A 19,253-nucleotide genomic window follows, 5' to 3' on the forward strand; every position below is an offset into this window, starting at 1 on the left:
CCTCTCTCTGCACCCCTCCCTAACTTGTGCACATGCACGTGTGTGCACACTCTCTCTCTCAAAATAAATTTAAATAAACTTAAAAAAATAAGCATGAGATGTAATTTTACTTAAATTGATAGAAGAGAAATGTTAACTCAGATAAATATTTTTGTGCCTCAAGTTATTTTAGTTCTGGAGAGGTCCCTAATATAGAGAAAAAACAAATTATGAATAACATTATAAAAGATTAAAAGACCTAAAAAATGTTCATCTTTCAATTTTAGGCAGTATTCACTCACTCCCTGCTATTAAAGATGAAGAAATTAGCATTCTTCCTATAATACCATTACAATTTGTTATTTGTTTTAACTTTGGCAGGTTTATAACATTTTTATTCTGTCTCATAACATTATTTATATATGTGTTTCATGTTCACATTGTATTGGATTCAATGCTTATCATCTTTGACCATTTATTTTTGAGTTTTTAAGTTAAACTAATTGATTTGATTGGTTTCTTTGAGAAGTAATTTGTTCAAGCAGAATTCCTGGGCATTTTATTTTTTGGATTCTTGACTGATAAAAATGCTTGGTTTGCCTTTATATGCAAAGGATATTTTTGGCACATTAAAAAAAAAAATCTCAAGACCTGGTAGGGATAGTTCCATTTTTCCGAAATAGGATGTGCTGGGCCATCATGTAGATAGCTAGGCCAGCCTGTAGATATCTTTCTGCTTCGAGTATATGTCTGAAGAGTTCTTTATCTTTGACCTTCAGTAATTTAACAGATACCTTACAGTGTTGATCATTCAGTATCATTTTTGTTTTGAAGATGACATTGTTTTTTTTTTTTTTAATTTTTTTTTAACGTTTATTTATTTTTGAGACAGAGAGAGACAGAGCATGAACAGGGGAGGGGCAGAGAGAGAGGGAGACACAGAATCTGAAACAGGCTCCAGGCTCTGAGCTGTCAGCACAGAGCCCGACGTGGGGCTTGAACCCACAGACCGTGAGATCATGACCTGAGCCAAAGTTGGACGCTTAACCGACCAAGCCACCCAGGTGCCCCATAGATGACATTGTTTTTAGGGGCAAATTTAGGTCACATTTCGTTCAGTGGAATATTATGGTTTATATTATTTTTCATATCCTTATGTTGAAAGTTTTTTTTTTCTGCTCTGCTTTCATTATATTTTTCCTCTGCTTTTTCTTTGATTGTCTCAATCTGTGCTTTTTTGCTATTTATTTCTGTATCAGTTCTTTAATTGTTTCTTTCCTCACTAGTGAATGCTGCTTTTCTACTTTTTTTTTTTTAATTTTTTTTTTTTCAACGTTTATTTATTTTTGGGACAGAGAGAGACAGGGCATGAACGGGGGAGGGGCAGAGAGAGAGGGAGACACAGAATCAGAAACAGGCTCCAGGCTCTGAGCCATCAGCCCAGAGCCTGACGCGGGGCTCGAACTCCCGGACCGCGAGATCGTGACCTGGCTGAAGTCAGACGCTTAACCGACTGCGCCACCCAGGCGCCCCAGAATGCTGCTTTTCTAAACCACTCTTTCATTTAATAAGGTATTAGAGGTCAGGAGATTTTGAGGTCTAGCTTTACTATCTTTATTCAGGAATCACATTCATTTTCACTATTTCTTTAAAATATTTGTAGTTATGTAAGACTTTATAAGGGCTCCAAGGTAATCTTTGACTGGTATCAGGAAAGTACAAGCTGTCACTGTGGTAGATGACTTTGCATTTAATTAAATGTCTGAACTGAAAAGCTGCTGATTAGGATTAGTATTATCTTGGAGGGAGATTTCTAGCAGAACCCCTTTAGATGTTGTCCTAGATAGTAAATATATTGAATGATAGAATTAGGACTGTATTTTTCAGCTGACTAGACCTGGGCCAAATAAAATATTTAGTGAGGGACATAAAATATCTTTCTTGGGTTTGAAACATTAAAGAATGAAGGAGACATATTCAGCTAGATGTATGAAAGAGGCTTAGACATTTTAGATGATGATATGCTGAGAGGTCAGCAGGGCAAAATTGATATCTAAAAGGTAATGAATAAACTTAATAAAATTCCAGCATCTATACAAGTATGAAAGTGAGTCTTCCTTTTCATCTTTGGTGTTTGAGTCACACTTGTATCATATGGAGACTGGTTTGAAAAAGAAAAAAAGATAAATTAGAGCACATTTAGAGAGCAACTATGATATTGAGGGGCTGCAAGTCTACAAATTATGAAAAATAATTGAAGGAAGTAATGACAATTAATATGGCCAAGACTTGGGGCTTATAATACCCATCTTCAAATACTTGAGGAATCTTGGATTGCATTGGAATGGGATTTATTCTCTATCATTCCAAGGGAAAAAGAAGCAATGAATTGAGTTAACATTAACAACTGTCAAGAACTCTAGAAAGTTGAACAAGGCTCCCTGGGAAGTAAGTTTCCTGTCCCGAAGCTGTATAAATAGGGTTTGGAATGCCATTTGTTTGAGATATTTTGATTGGAAGGCTCAAAAATTAGACTGTGTTTTACATGAGTATATGTAAAAAAATATAATTTATCCATTATTTATTTATAGGTAGTCTGAATTGTACCTTCTAGTAATTCACTTTCTTAGAGGTTGTTTGAACTTTGTTTTTATGAACGTGACTGTGTAGTACAAGCAGATTGTTTACTTTCAGAATTCTTTTAAAATCACCTAATTCTAAATATTTGGTTTTGGTATACCTTGTACCATTGCAGGTAAGAAATACTAATTTTTAAAAATTTCGTAATAAATATAGTTTAATATTCTGCCACTGGTAGAACTGAGATGTTAATTCTTTGTTATTCACATTTCTGTCAAAGACAAACATTCAAGAATCAACTGCACAGCTGATAACACTGCATGAAATGTTAGAGGTAAGCATTTTGTGTAGTTGTTTTGTCTTCAAGATTTCTTTTAATTAGTGATTTCTAAACAATTATACACAGGCTTGAAACAGAAAATACTGCTTTAGTTCTTAAACATACCAAATTTTATTAAATCAATTTTTATTAATTTATCTTTACTATAAGATAGTTTGTTTTCTATCCATTACTAGAAAGAATATTGTCATTTTTAAAAAAGAACGTAGTTAGAGACTAGCCCTTAATCATATTCTTAAGATTATTACTTTAAAAAAAATTTTATGATGTTATTTATTATTTGCACAGTGAAACCCTATGCTTTTACATTGATGGAATCTTTAGTTGGCACCTCTGTACTCTATCTGAACTACATATGTGAGTTTAAGGATTCTTTCCACATAGTTGCAGAAATCTGTACACAGTTTTGAACATGTTTCCATTTATTAATATGTAGTTTTTTTAAAAAGGAAGAAAATCGCTTATTTAAGTTAATACATGGAAATTATGACAAGCAATTATTCAAAGAGAAAAGAGATCAACATTCTTTGGTAAACAAATTTTTAATGTTTTATTATAGCTGTATCAGTTTTTTACTAAGGTATTATGAACGGTATTTTTTTCTAGATTCTTTTAAATAGATTATTTGATGTTCCACATGATCCATATGTCAAAATTAGTGATTCTTTTTGGCCACCATATATTGAGCTGCTCCTGCGTAATGGAATTGCCTTGAGACATCCAGAAGATCCAACCCAAATAAGATTAGAAGCCTTCCATCAGTAAAAGGATGGTCTCTTTTTTCACACAGTACTTAATGAATCTTGTCATTCAAGGATAATGGAAACACTGAGGATTACTTGGACAAAGAACATTATTTGCAAATCAAAGCACATAGTCCCTCTTCCTTTCATCCATAAAATGACACATGCCACCTACAATTTATAAATGGTCCTTCACATTCAATTAGTACCTTGGTGTTTTCAACTCGATGGAAAAGAATGCAAGTAAAAAACATTCTAGACTTAATCATAATAAACTTTTGATGTATCTTCTGCAGTAATCTTTGTTAATTTATGATACTGTTACTGTAATGTTTTCCTTTTGAATTTGTGACAGTTTATTTTATGTATTTTGAGTTCCATTTGGAGCTTATATCTCGAAATTTAGCAGTTATAATGGAAAGGCCATTTAATTTGTAGATGGCTTTAAAATTGACAATATCTGATATAGAAGGAATCGTAATTTAAAAGCATGTAGTAAATCTGTTCCATGTGTACTGCCTTATTTCTAGATTTAAAAATTGGAACAGAAACTAACGGATAAGTGTAGCATGAAAACTATATCTTAATATGTATTATATAACAAGTGATATATATTAAACCATGCTGTTTCTGTTTATCATTGCTAACAAAATTGTGTTCATAAAATTTTGTTAATTCTCCATGACCTTTCTGTAAATAAAACTCTTTGGTCTAAAAGTCTCTCTACCTTTTTTGGTGATGTGGCATGATATTTTAATAAATTAAATAGACTTTTTCATAGGTAGAAAAGTGAGGATATTATAGGACTCATTCAAGATTACATATAATCTAAACTAGAGAATTCCACATGCTTTTAGTACCATTAATTTTCTAAGAGGATGTAGTGTGTACTTTTATATTTGAAAATGCAGTCTGCTGTTTATCCACATTTCTTGCTTACCTTCAATACTTCATCTTTTTTAAAGTAAGCAAATACTCCTCCAAGTATATCTTACACCTTTTAGAGAGAATAGAAATACTGTTAAATTTTAGAGAATGTAAGTTCTTTTACGGGAAAATGACATATAAAGTACCTTGCTAGAATAGTCAAGTTGGGAGTCAAAGGAATGAGCATCTTTTTAGTTCTTGAAGTTACTGGAGAAGGGAGAAATGGTTCAGTCAGTATAACCCTGACAATAATTCTACAAAGTAGATAGTACTGTTGTCCATGAACTTCTTTGTGTTGCAGATTACAGAAAGAAATAAAGTAGTAAACATCTTGATTTATTGGGCAAATCTTCATTCACATTTTACTGATAAAGATATTGGTTAGGATTTTTTTAGTGCAGTATCTTGTGTAAGACTTTAAGGAAAACTATGATGATTACATCTCACTTTACTTGACCCAGGCTTTTTACCAAGATTATTTGCCCACTTTTGATATCAGTTATAAACAAAGTAAGTTATAGTAGAATTGTCTTGGTTTGTATTCCATCTAAACTTACAGCCCTTGTAAGCTGTCTATGGTTTTGAGTATGTTGGAGAAAGTGTTTTAAGTTCTGAAGACCGTTATGTATTTTTACTTTTCACTGCTTTAAGATAATCCCTGGAATCTATTAAGGTTTATAATTTGCTTTAATTTTACTGACTCTTAAATATGATAATGCAAAATATCAGAAAGTAATACCACATTCTAGCTTTCCCACATCAGATGGTGATGTTAGCCTAATTTAAAAACAAAAAAATTGATGGGGTGCCTGGGTGGCTAGTTGGTTAAATATCCGACTTTTGATTTCAGCTGAGGTCATGAGCTCATGGTCCTGAGATCTAGCTCCATGTCTTTGGGAATGTAGCCTGCTTAAGATTCTCTCTCCTCCTCTGCGCTTCCCTGCTCCGTGTGTGCATGTGCACACACGCCCTCAAAAAAGAAAAAAAGAAAAAATTAAAAACAAATTGTTTTAGTCTACCAGAAAATATACTTAACTTTGTTATTGGTTGATGTGTATGCACGGATTGATTTTGGAGAAATTAAATATCTATTCGGTTGAGAATTCAACCCAGTTGAATATGACCCTTTTGAGACTTAAGATAAGTTTTATGTGGTTGTAGGTCTATGTTAACATTTCTGATTCCCTATTTTCCTTAATTTACTTTTTAGTTTATTTAGCTACTAGTTAACTTCTTTTTTCCCCCATAACTTTTTTTTTTTTTTTTTTTTTTTTTTAAATAGCCTCCACACTTAGTAAGGGGCCCAATGCAGGGCTTGAACTCACTATCCTGAGATCAAGACCTGAGCTGAAATCAAGAGTCAGAGGCTTAACCAATTGATGCACCCAGTTGTGCCCCTTCCCCCAGCACATATTATATTTAGGTGTCTCTAAATAACATTTATGTACATCAATACTTTTTTTTTTTTTTATTTTTTTTTTCAAGGTTTTTATTTTTATTTTTGGGACAGAGAGAGACAGAGCATGAACGGGGGAGGGGCAGAGAGAGAGGGAGACACAGAATCGGAAACAGGCTCCAGGCTCTGAGCCATCAGCCCAGAGCCCGACGCGGGGCTCGAACTCACGGACCGCGAGATCGTGACCTGGCTGAAGTCGGACGCTTAACCGACTGCGCCACCCAGGCACCCCTGTACATCAATACTTTGAAGTCAAGATACTTGATCTTATTTATGTATTAATAAATAAGCACATATATTTCTATAACACAGATTTGTTTTTCAATATATTGACAACTATTTCAATATGATTTTTTAAAGTTTTACTTATTTAAGTAATCTCTACACTCAACATGGGGTTTGAACTCATGACCCCGAGACCAAAAGTCACATGCTCTTCTGAATGAGCCAGCAAGGTGCCCCTCAATATGATTTTTTTTAATTGAGTTATAGTTGACATATATTTTATTAGTTTCAGGTGTACAACAAAATGATTTGATGTTTGTGTATACTGTCAAATGGTCACCGCAGTAAATCTAGTTATCATCTGTCACCAGGGTTAACAATTTTTTTTTTACTTGTGACGAGAACTTTTAATATGCAATACAGTATTATTAACTATAGTCACCATACTGTACATTATATCCCCATGACTTCTTTGTTTTAAAACTGTAAGTTTGTACCTTTTGACACTCTTCACCCATTTTTCCCACTTCACATTCCCTGCCACTGGCAACTACCAATCTGTTCTCTGTATCCATGAGCTTGTTTTGGTTATTGTATTTTTTATGTTTATTTATTTTTGAAAGAGAGAGGGCATGCTCATGAGTGGGGGAGGGGCAGAGAGAGGGGGGGACAGAGGATCCAAAGCAGGCTCTGGACTGACAGCAGATAGCCCAACGCAGGGGTTAAACTCAAAAACTACAAGATCATGACCAAGCTGAAGTCAGACACTTGGCCAACTGAGCCACCCAGGCACCCCTGTTGTTATTGTTTATAGGTTACACATATAGGTGAAATCATATGGTATTTGTCTTTCTTTTTCTCTCTGACTTATTTCACTTAATGTCTTCAGGGTCCATCCTCATTGTTGCAAATGGCAAATTCCATTCATTTTTTGGATGAATAATATATATGTATATATGCCACCTTTTCTTATTATTTTTTTGTTAATGTTTATTTGAGAGAGAGGGAGACAGAGGAGAGGCAGAGAGAGAGGGAAACACAGAATCCAAAGCAGGCTCCAGGCTCTAAGCTGTCAGCACAGAGCCTGATGCGGGGCTCAAACTCACAAACCATGAGATCATGACCTGAGCCGAAGTCGGACACAGCTAACTGGGCCACCTAGGCACCCTATACCATCTTTTCTTTATCCATTCATACATTGATGGACATTTAGGTTGCTTTCATGTCTGGGCCATTATAAATAATGATGCAGTGAACATAGGGTTGCATCTATCTTTTTAAGTTAGTGTTTTCATTAGTTTGCTTCTTTGTTGCTTTTACCAAGAATTGTATTTTTCAATTCTCTAGAACATTCTTTATTTGAAAGTGAAGTTGGGTTAATTGTAAGTGTATATTGCAAACTCTAGGGCAATTGCTAAAAATATTTTAAGTATAATTGATGTGCAAAGACAAGAGAAAAAGTAGAATTGTGTAAAATGTTCAGTTAAAATGAGAGAAGGCAGGAAAATGGAAGACAGAGAGGACAAAAGCAATGCATAGAATACAGTAACAAATATGCAAATATTAATCCAGTATATCAGTAATCACTTTAAATGTGAATGGACTAAATACACCAATCCAGGCAGGACTGTCAAAGTGGATGAAAAAACAAGACTCAGACTCTGTGTTTTCTACAAAAAACTCATTTGATATATAAGGACCCTGATAGATTAAAAGTGGAGGTATGGAGGAAGATACACCATGCTAACACTAATCAAAAGAAACCAGGACTTTATTAATTTAAGACGAAGACTTCTGAGCAAGGAAAATGACCAGGGCTTACAAGGAACATCACATGTTGATAAAACTGCCAATTCTCTGAGAAGACATAATAGTCTTTAATATATATGCACCTAACAACATCATCACAGTGTATGAGGCAAAAACTGATAGAACTGCAAAAAGAAATAGATCATGACCTGAGCTGAAATCAAGAGTCAGACACTTCACCGACTTAGCCACACAGGCACCTTCAGAAAAAAATTTAACAAAAGAACAAAGATTACCTATTTTATAGAGAAAGAAATAAATATAACAAAATTCACATAATTTAAAAATATCATAGTGTCTGGGAAGAGCCCCAGTCTTACATTAGAGGCAAGGAATTAACTTCTTACACCTCCATAAATGCTGAAAGTACATGTGATTAAATGTATTAGAGCAAAACAGTTTATTACAGCACTGCAAACAAGAGCATCAGCATTATTGTACTGGATTTCTTTATCTCCAAGTCCCACAGAGCAATGTGATGGAGCTGGGTGGAGACTACACCTGCAGTGAGTTTTGCCATAGCTGAGAAGACCAGGAGGAGAATGCTGAGCGTCGTCTGTAGCAAGCCACAAACAAGGCAGACCTCAATGGAGAGCAAGTACTTAAAGCATTGTCACATTGTGGTTACCTTGACATAGTTAGTTGCCGATATGACCAGTTCAGAAAGTACTCAGTGTCAAAAGATGGGTAGTTTTGTGGTCAGCCAGAGCGTGCAAGAATCATCGATCATGTCCTCGGGAGGACTATCTTTCCTAATACAGATAAGAGACCAAACATAGTAGTCCTAACAGTGAGAATCTCCTTGACTCACAAAGCAGAATTCAACTGCAGTATATAGGAAACATACCTAAAACAAAGTAATTCAGAAGGGTTAAGCATAAAGGAATGGAAAAAGGTCTATAAAGCGTAGAGAGACTTTTGGCCCATTTTGAAATTGGATTGTCTTTCATCCTACTGAGTTTTGAGAGTTTTTATGTATTCTGGAAACAAGTCCTTTATCAGATACATAATTTACAAGTATTACACAGGCTCCTGGGTGAGAAAAACAGCAATAGTAGAAACACTGGTGAAATTTGAGTAAAGTCTACAATTTGGTTAGTAGTAGTATACCAGCAGTAGTTTCCTGGGTTCAGTAATTTTAATGCAGTTATATAAGATGTTAACCTGAGGGAAGCCAGATGAGAGATATATGGGAAATCTCTGTACTATTTTTGCAACTTTTGAATCAGTTTAAAAAGCTAAAAAAATAAGGCTTCAAAGTGATGAGTTCTCACATTAGTATACTCTTTATTTTAACATGTGACATTGATAAAATTTAGAAGAAAACAAGGAAAAATAACAAGACTTAAAAACTAGATAAACATTGGAAGATCAGCAATCAGAAGAGAAATAGCTGTGAGTGGAAATGACTCTGGGTTTAGAAGCAACTTAGTGAATATGAGATTTTGGTTCTTTCTTGGAAATGAATATTAAAACTTCTCCATATGAGAAGGAGGACTAGAATCAAGGTCTCTCATTAAAGCTAAGGGCTTGAGTGAGTCTCTTCACAGTCAAAACCTTGTGAAAGGAGATCTAAAACAAAAACTACTGAAGATTATAAAGCTGTGAGTGTGAGAAAGTGAAAGTGGCAACGATGCAAAGATACAGCTTTATGGCCAGGAAGTAAGTGGGGATATTTAAATACCCAGTGTTGCTTGGATAGGTGTAATAGCTAGTCTCCAAGATAAATGATCCTCCTCTGCTGGTATTCATGTCCTTGGGTGGCCCCACCTCCACATATTGTGTCAGTGTTGGTCTCTGTGACCAATAGAATATGGCAAAGAGACAGTGTGCAGCTTCGAAGGCTAGATCATAAAAGACATTGCCTCTTCTATCTTGATCTCATTTGGATTGCCAAGTTCTTGAAGAAGCTTGACATCATGATATGAGAACACTCAAATAGCTTGTGTTGAGGCTCATAGGAGCAGAAACTGAGGTCTTCTGCGAACAAAGCATCACTCTGTCTCAGCTGTGTAAGTAAACAATTTTCAGCTTTCAGATATCTAACCCTGGCCAAAATCTTGACAGCCTCCTCATGAGAGACCCTGAGCCAGAACTCTTCAGCTAAGCTGTTTCTGAATTTCTGAAACACTGAAACTATCAAAAAAATAAATGGTTATTGTTTTAAGCCATTAACTTTTGGATTATTTTATTATATAGTAATAAATAATTTTATCACGGAGATGCTAAAACACCATAATAACTGCTTATGGACTTGGGGATGGGAGAGACTAAAGCAATTTGAAAACTCCTAGGTAAAAGGGGGTCAAAGTAGAGGGTGAGGAAAAGAATAAAAATGACAAACCATAAACATAACAGTTTTCCTAGTAAAATGACCAATCAAACAAAAATGTTATATAAATGAAGGAATTTAATGCAAAGAGCCAGAGCAACAGATTTTGTTTTTTGCATCTTCCTACTTTCTAAGGGAACTAAATTTTGTTTGGGTAATCCACTCTTGTCTACAGAGCCATGTATTTAGCTAAACCAAACATGGTTGTCTGTATCCCCTTCTTAGTGATTTATTTAAGAATACATTTGGTGCAATATTGACTTAATATATATGTCTTCTGAGGAACTTTTGGGATAGATATATTTTTTTTTTTTACTGATTAAAAAAATATACAGGAGGAGATGACTTCTTCTGGTGGATGTTACTGGGTCCGCATGGAACATCTGGAACCGTTTAGCCATTTTGTAACCATAAGTAGAGCTGCCATGGACAAATCTGGCGTATTTAGTATGGCAGAGTCACAAAAGAGAAAGAACAAATTCTGATAATGTTATTGAGCCAGTGAATTAGTTGACCCTAAAGGTGCTTTGCTAGGGAACATGATATATAAGATAATAAATTCTCCTTCTGGTTTAAGTAAGTTGAGACAGATATTTTATGTTACTTGAAACTGAAGGTATCCTAGCTAGTAGCAACATCCAACAATGAAACATTGGCTCTCAGTGAAATTAATTTTATGGAACAATCTGATGAAGACTTTAAAATGTGCATTTTGAGGTTGTTTGAGAAATTTTTCATCTAAAAAAGCTAGAAATTATAACACAAAAATAGGAACAAATGAAAGAACATTTGGCTATGAAAAGGAATTAATTACAAAGTCCCATACCTGATTAATATAATTTAAATATAATTCTATAACTGAGATAAACTCTTGATTGAGTCAGAGATTGATTTAATAAATTGAAAGATAATTTGAAGAATTCATCCATAAAGATAAAAAGATAAAAATTATGAAGAGCAAATAAGAGATATAGAGGACAAACTGAGGAACTCCACCAACATAAACCTTCTTAAAGAATAGAGAGAATGCTGAATACGTAATATTTGAGTACATAATAGCTGAAAAATCTTCAGTATGCAGAACAACAGAAGCGCTCAGAAAAAGATGCTAACTGAATTCTGTGCAAGATAAATAGAGGTAAAACCACAGCATGAAATCGTTTGCAAAATATCAAGGAGAAAGAGAATACTAAAGGTACTAAAGAGAAAAGATAGTTTAGTAAGATAGAAATAGCAATCATATCTTTCATCTGCAACAACAGATGGTGAGGCTGAGGGTGGTAAAAAGGTCATCAGCCTAGAATTCCATAATAAGCTAAACTATTATTCAAGAATGAGGAAAAAACAAATTTTCTGACATAACTAAAAACCTTTCCTACTGCGTACTCTCCCTAAAAAAACTCGTAGCAGGTATACTTCAAGAAGAGAAGTTAACTTCGGAGGATGGGGGATAAAGGAACCACATAACTTTATTTAATATCAGCTAATGAAAGGAAGACATGTAGAAAGAAATTGTTTCCGGAAAAGATGTTGCAAGGATTTCTACTTCAGAACATCTGGTTATTCAAACAATAAATACAACCTATGTCTAAAGGAAAAATCTCTACAAGGTACCAAGTTTGTATTAGCATGTTCACGGTGGGAAGAATAGCAGTTTTTCCACATTGTTACCATATACTATATGCACATAAGTTGTGATGTATCTTTAGGAATCAGAAGTAAGGAATGAACTTTTGGTAGAAAGTTAATTTATACAAAAATACTTAAGGTTTTTTGAAGACAGAGTTGGATTTCCCTCTTATTTTAGGGTGTAAAGTGTTCATTTTGACTGGAGCATGTATATGTATTTTTTTTTAAGTTTATTTGTTTTGAGAGAAAGCAGAGAGAGAGAGAGAGAGAGTGAGAGCGGGGCATGGACACAGAATTCCAAGCAGCCTCCACACTGTTAGCAGAGAGCCCAGTGCGGGGCTCTAGCTCATGAACTGTGAGATCATGGCCCGAGCCGAAACCAAGAGCCAGATGCTTAACCGACTGAGCCACCCAAGCACCCCCATGATATGTATTCTTATTGTCGAATGGCAGTAAGACAAAGGGCTGTTTTTGCTTCAGGACAATTGCATGTTATAAAGAAACTATGTTTGCTTTTTTCAAAGAAAAAAAGTGAAGCAAGTAGTCAAAAATCTCTCTAAGAGCATACAAAGAGTCCTAAAAATCAAAGAAAAAAAGTTAAAATAGACTATCTTAGAATTAGGAATTTCTATCTACAAACTCTGTCTTCCTTTAAAGGGTTAGAAGGTAATCCATAGAATGGGGAAAGATATTTAGACTATCTATATCCAACAAAGGACTTAAATCTGAAATATATAGTGTACCCCCAAAATCAATAAATAGAAGACATTTATCCCAGTTAAAAATAATCCTGGTAAAAAAAGTTAACAGACACTTCACAATAGAGAATAACTATTTTGACAATGTTTTAACAATAAAGGAGATAGAATCTGAATCCATTCAGGCTCTGTAACAAAATACCACAAATTGGGCACTTATAAACAACAGAAATTCCTTTGGCACAGTTCTAGAGGCTGGAAATCTGCTATCAGGGTGCCAGCATGGTCAGGTGAGGGTCTTCTTTCTTGCTCTTAGTGCCTTCTCACTATGTCCTTACATGGTGGAAGGGGGAGGGATCTCTGTAAGGTCTCTTTTATAAGAACACTAATTCTATTTATGTGGATTCTACCCTCCTGACTTAAGCATCTCCCAAAAGTTCTACCTCCTAATATCATCACATTGGGCATTAGGATTTCAACTTGTGAATTTTGAGGGTGACACAAAGATTCAGACTATAGCAGAGAGGAACTCTAGTTTCCAGCTAAGATGAAATAGACACACTTCTCCCTATTTCTCCCACTAAAGCTTGGCACATTATATGAAGAATACATGTTAAGAAAATTGAAAAGTGGACTGAAAAAAACATACTGGCTAGAGACTTGGTGAATTGTGGTTCCATTTGCTGCATGGAAAAGACAGACGAACATGTCTAATTCTGTATATCACAAGAAGTTTGTACTGCCTTATAAGACACAGCCAAGTAGACATTTAGCTCTCAGATTCATTGGTGTATAGATGGTCTTTAAAGTCAAGGAAAAGCATACATTAATCAAAGGAAAAATCAGTTGATAAAGAATAGAATGGGTATCGGGACTGACTCCTGGGCATTTTACTATTTAGTAACTGGGAAGAGGAGGAGAAAGGACTATGCAGTCATACAAAAACTAGAAAAGTACAGTATTTCCAGAAGTTGGGAGTGATTGATTCAATTGAATGTTGCTGGGAGTTCAAGAACCACAAAACTGACCACCAGAATGGCAACATGGATGTCAGAAAAATCCTTAGGTGGACTTTACTGAGTTCTCTATCATTTGAAGCTCTATCATTTATGTCACTAAATTATGTAGTGTATTGCATTTTCCCTTATCACACTTTCATATTGTTTCCCAATTTATGAATTTATTGAGGAAAGGAACCTTATATTTTGTTACTTCTTAGCCTTCTGCACAATGCTAAAGAGTGGCACTTATTAGCATATTGGGGTTTTTATTTTTATCTCAGTAATATACTTTAGCTTCATCTTCTCTTTTTTGAATATTAGATATTGTATAGTATGGTTATAAACCATTGATTATACTCACTCTTTTCAATCTTTTTTTTTTTCTTTCTGCTATTGCTCCCATATGCTAATAAAAAAGTAAATAAGTAAGTAAATAATAAGTAGTTAAAGCTGTTTTGCCTCTGAAATTTCAGAAATTGTCAGATTAATTATAATAACAAATAACAGTAATCTTTCTTTCTTTATGTAAAATTGTGAATTATTCCCACAATACAGAGATTAAAATAATAGATAATAGAGATTCACATACACTCAATACATTGAATTAGCCAACATTAACATTTTATGATGATTCCAATTGTTTTATTTTTCAAATAAAATTTTATAGATTTAGTTGATGCCACTTTGTGCTCCTTAATTTTGTTCTTTTCTTTCTCCCCCAGGTTAATTATGATGTTCAAGATACTCTATGTTCTTCCCATGAATGCTTTTGTAAGTCTGACATATATATTTGTTGTACTATTAAGTTTATATAAATTGCACAATATTATGTACATCTTATCCCAATTTGGATCAACATACCCTATTGAAGCATTTCAACTTCCAGTTATATAATTTATTCATGTTGACATTTTTGTAGATTTAATTCATTTTAGTAATTCCAAGCAAGCATAAAATCAGAATTCATCTCATTTTTCTGAAAATACAAGCAAACAGTCTAATTTTAAGAAATGCCTTCGTTTTGGAGAGCTGGCTGGCTCAGTTGGTTGAACGTCTGACTCTTGATTTCAGCTCAGGTGATGATCTCACTATTTGTGAGATCAAGGCTGGAGTCGGGCTCTGTGCACACAGCGCAGAGCTTGCTTGTGATTCTTTCTCTCTCTGTCTCTCTCTCTGTCCCTCCCCGACTTGTGTGCATGTGCATGCCTGCACATTCTCTCTCTCTCTCTCAAAATACATAAATAAGTAAACAAACTTAAAAAAAAAAAGAGGGGCACCTGGGTGGTTCAGTCAGTTAATCCGACTTTGGCTCAGGTCATGACCTCACAGTTCATGGTTTGAGCTCGCATCCCTCTCTGTGCTGACAGCTGGGAGCATGGAGCCTGCTTCAAATTCTGTCTCCCTCTCTCTCTGCCTGTCCCTTGCTCACACTCTGTCTCTCTCTCAAAAATAATTAATAAACATTAAGAAAAACAAAGAAATTCCTTGGTTACTAAGTAAAAAAATTAAATCTAATTTACATGCTAAGACATTAAAAATTGTAAGTTAAAATTCTGTTCTTACCTCTAAAAGTTTCTCGGTCTCTATTCTTGGGCTCTCAAACTCTTCTGCCTTTGCTCCTATTTTTCAGTCTATAAAATACATATATACATACATGGTGTGCATCCATCCATCTATCCATACATACATACAAATTACCTTCCTCTCTCAATTTTCTGTTTATTCCTTTTTTGGAATCATGAGCTCCTGACCTGAGCCAACACCAAGAGTCAGATGCTTAACTGACTGAGCTACCCAGGTTCCCCTAGACTTAACATTTTTCATCAATTTATATATGTATGTACTTTTCTGTGTGAATATTCTACTTCAGTAAAAAGTTTTTAAAAAAGAGACAAAAGAGATAGATTAACTTAATGTAATATGTGGATCCTGATTTCAATACAGCATTTTTAAGCGTTTATTTGCAGTTGAGGGAGGTCATCTGATATTTGCTGAAATTAAGGAATTATTAATGTTTTAAGAGTAAGTGTGGTATAGTAGTGGTTAATTATTTTTTGTCCTTATATTTTAGAAGTACAACTTTATTTAGAAATATTTAATGGATGCAGTGAAATGTTATCTGGGATTGGCTTCAAGATAATCCAGTGGGATGGAGCAAGTAATGGGAAACAATTGGTCCTGTGTTGACAGTTTTTAAAACTGGATTATGTACAATTTGGGGTTCATTATATATTGCTCTGCTTATATGTATGTTTGAATTTTCTTTAATGCAGTTAAAATGTACATACATATGGACACACATATAAAGTTAAACTGATACTTCATTGCTCATCCTAATAATTTTTCTCCCTTACTCATATTTTTCTTAGTCATTTGGAGGAGAAAAGGGATCTGTTGGAAATTTTTCATTACTCTTTCTAGACGCAGGATGGCACTGTTTGAATAAGTAATTAGCCAATGTCCACTTCTCAATGAATATGCTCCTTTCCTTTACAAGGTTGATACTTTTAGGGCAGTTTGTCTTAGTTGAGAGCAAAAACTTTCCAGATAACTTGTAGAGATAATACTACTCACACATTAACTTTAGTTTCCTGTGCTGGCTGTATCTAATACCTATTTTTTTTATTTTTAAGGTTTTGGTTCATAACTATTTAAAAGGTAGTTTCAGGCAAAAACAGCTCTGTGCCCCCTCTTAGTTGAGAGCAAAAACTTTCCAGATAACTTCTAGAGATAATACTACTCACACCTTAACTTTAGTTTCCTGTGCTGGTTGTATCTAAAACCAGTTTTTTGTTTTGTTTTTTGTTTTTATTAACGTTTAGGTTCACAACTATTTAAAAGTTAGTTTCATGCAAAAACAGCTCTGTGCCCACTCTTTTTATTTTTTGTGTTTACAATTATTGCTAGGAGATTAGTCATCCATGTATTTTAATGCAAATACATCTATCTATCAATCTTCTATCATCTATCTATCTCCATATGAATCCTCGTTATTTAAAACTGTCAATGCCAAGCACAGAATGTATTTCTACATTTTCAATGGCATTGAGCCAAATACTACTGATTAAGGTCAAGATGAGGACTATTGACTGTGGACAGATGCTTTCCCCTTTCAACCCTCAGAAAAAGAATGGAAATAACTGTATTCTTGGACGTTCTCAGTCTGATTCATGCCTTCTTTTAGCCAACTATTCATGTATTCACCAGAAGAATTACACCTACTACCTCCGGTGTAGGAAGAAAAAAAAAATGTCAAATGAGCAATAATGTTAGCAGAAGCTTGAAACTTAAGAGCGGGTATTCAGAAAGGTCCTCCTCCCCACCCCCTTCCCTCCGGTCCAATTCCCCTTTCTGGTTCTGGCCATCGGAAATTGACTTGGCGGTAACTACCGACTGGAATTTCAAGGCGTCAATACCCCGCTCCCCCGCCCACCGCCCCCCCCCCCCCCCGCCCCCTCCAGCCTCGGAAACTCTTAAACCTCTCCCTACCCTACACTCAACCATAGAGACAGATAAATGATGCAGCAGATTACACCGCTGAAAGGCAGCATTTGTCCTGATCTATTTTCACATTTTTTCCTGTTTCCGATTTGTGTGCCAGACTTTGTTTGCTTGCTTAGGACATGGAAAACATATTTGGGCATTTCCCCCACAGTTTAATGCCAGTGGCTTTCTCCCAGCAAATGAAAGTGAAAGTGCTACGTTGTAGTGGAGTTTTCTCCCTTAAAGTATGGACTGGCAGCTGGTGTGGAGGGTGGTGTGGGGGTGGGCGGGAGGGTCGGATTGGGAAGCTTGAAGAACCAGTTTTGAGGTTGTGTTTGTTTATCTTGAGATCGCAGCAGGGTTCCTGGTTTTTCTTCCCCCTTTTTTTGGGGGTCTGACTTAGGATTTATTTTCATTTGGGCAGTCACTGAGATTTCATTCAATGTACCGACTTAAAAAAATACACTCCACTTGTAGCTTTCCCGGTTGCACTTTAAAACACCATCCAGTCTCACCCTCATCTGGAAATAATGCAAGCTTCTCTCTTTTCCCCCGCTCCCTCCTCCCCTACTTTTTTTTTCTTCTTTTAAAGCCCCACATAACCTGAAGTCGGTAATCAGATGGAAAATGTGCTGGTCTTAGTTTACTTTAGTCCACTCTCCCTGTTGGTGGCAGTTTTACTTGTTGAGGTATATTGAAAAAACAGGCATTTTATGCACATGTAGCTATTGAGTTTTGAAATCTGCCACTGATCTAAGTGTGCTGTAAGTTTCCTCAAAGACACTCATGTGCAACTTTTAATATTTTTGTTGTGTGCAGTTAAAAAAAAAAATCACGGAGAAGGCAACCAGAGAACTTAACAGTGACACTAATTCATCTAAAGTCATTCATCCTCTCCCTCCCCCTTCCTTTTTCCAAGAAACAACTAGTCACAAACCAGGCTAGAATTTCTTAAAAGAGGAGGAGGAAGAAAAAGAGGCGGAGTGGGGTAGGGGACTGAGTTTAGAAGGGCCAGAATTTCTCTCATTCACAGGGTGGAAAAGTTGACATTGTCTAAGCCCTTCTGAATGGCTGGTAGTTGGTTACCCCGATTGTACCTCTACCTCCCCTCCCCCTCCACGTGACGACCCAGGACACATGCGCACCCGACGCAGCCCGGCACATCTGCAGACTGACGTCAGTGTGCTCTGCCTCCGAGGAAAAGCTGCCAAAATTTTCTCCTGCTGCAATTCAAGTTGGCTGGGGGCCGGTAGTGAGATCTAGGGCTACTTCAACAAAACTTTGCTGCCCTTCCTGCTCCTCTTGTCTTCTTTTCTCTTGATACCTTTTGATGCTCTTCACATGTTATTTGCATAGCAAAGGCACTAAGCTGTCCAGGAAGAGAGGGCACCACTTCCACCCCCAATAAGCCTTTTTTCCCCCTTCCTTCCTTTCTTTTTTTCCTTTCCTTTTTTTGGAGGGGGGGGTCGAGAGAGAAAGGGGGTTTGCAAAGGCAGCATCTCAGGATGATAGCCTGGATGTGTTGATGGCATCTCTTTTATTGCCAAATCGGAAAGTCCGTTCTCTAAAGCCCGGGTTAGCCAGACTATAGGGTTTTATTCTGGCTGCAGAATAAGTAACTGACTGCTGTGGCTTTGCAAAGGGGGGCAGAAAAAAAAAAAAAAAAAAAAAAGAAAGCAGAGAGAGTACGTGAGTCGTCCAGTGCAATCTCTATTGTTTGAAACTTACTTTTTATCAGAATTTGAAGATGAAAACGGTAAGGAAGACTTAACAATATTCAATGAAACCGTTTTTTTTTTTTAATTAAAACTTGTGCTTTGCTTGTCTTCCGAATAGCGCGTAGAAAACTTTTTCTGTGTGTGTGTGTGTGTGTGTGTGTGTGTGTGTGTGTGTGTGCGTGTGTGTATGTGTGTGTGTGTGTGTGTGTGTGTGTGTGTGTGTGTCTGTTTTTAATGGCAATGAGTGAGCTTGACTGAACTCATTTTACAGATAGAAATCTTTTTAACTCCAGACTAGTCGGGAGTTGGAGAATTCTGGGTCTTGCAAGTATT

General features: G+C 35.8%; 1 protein-coding gene across 3 annotated transcripts in view; it reads left to right on the forward strand.

The window, feature by feature from the left end:
• CENPK (centromere protein K) overlaps positions 1 to 19,253 on the forward strand; it is a 59,548-nt gene that overhangs the window by 33,227 nt on the left and 7,068 nt on the right. For 2 of the 3 annotated variants that reach the window (XM_086699985.1, XM_025924190.2), the window contains 2 exons: positions 2,840 to 2,893; positions 3,506 to 4,359. In XM_086699985.1, the coding sequence (XP_086556111.1) occupies positions 2,840 to 2,893; positions 3,506 to 3,664 (213 nt within the window). In that variant the 3' untranslated portion in view covers positions 3,665 to 4,359. Of the gene's footprint in view, positions 1 to 2,839; positions 2,894 to 3,505; positions 4,360 to 14,441; positions 14,491 to 19,253 lie in introns of those variants that run through there. The other variant, XM_025924191.2, reaches the window with a different exon arrangement.

Source organism: Puma concolor, chromosome A1 (genome assembly GCF_028749965.1).
Source record: "Puma concolor isolate L17-30 chromosome A1, mPumCon1.1.hap2, whole genome shotgun sequence".
Classification (NCBI taxonomy): domain Eukaryota; kingdom Metazoa; phylum Chordata; class Mammalia; order Carnivora; family Felidae; genus Puma; species Puma concolor.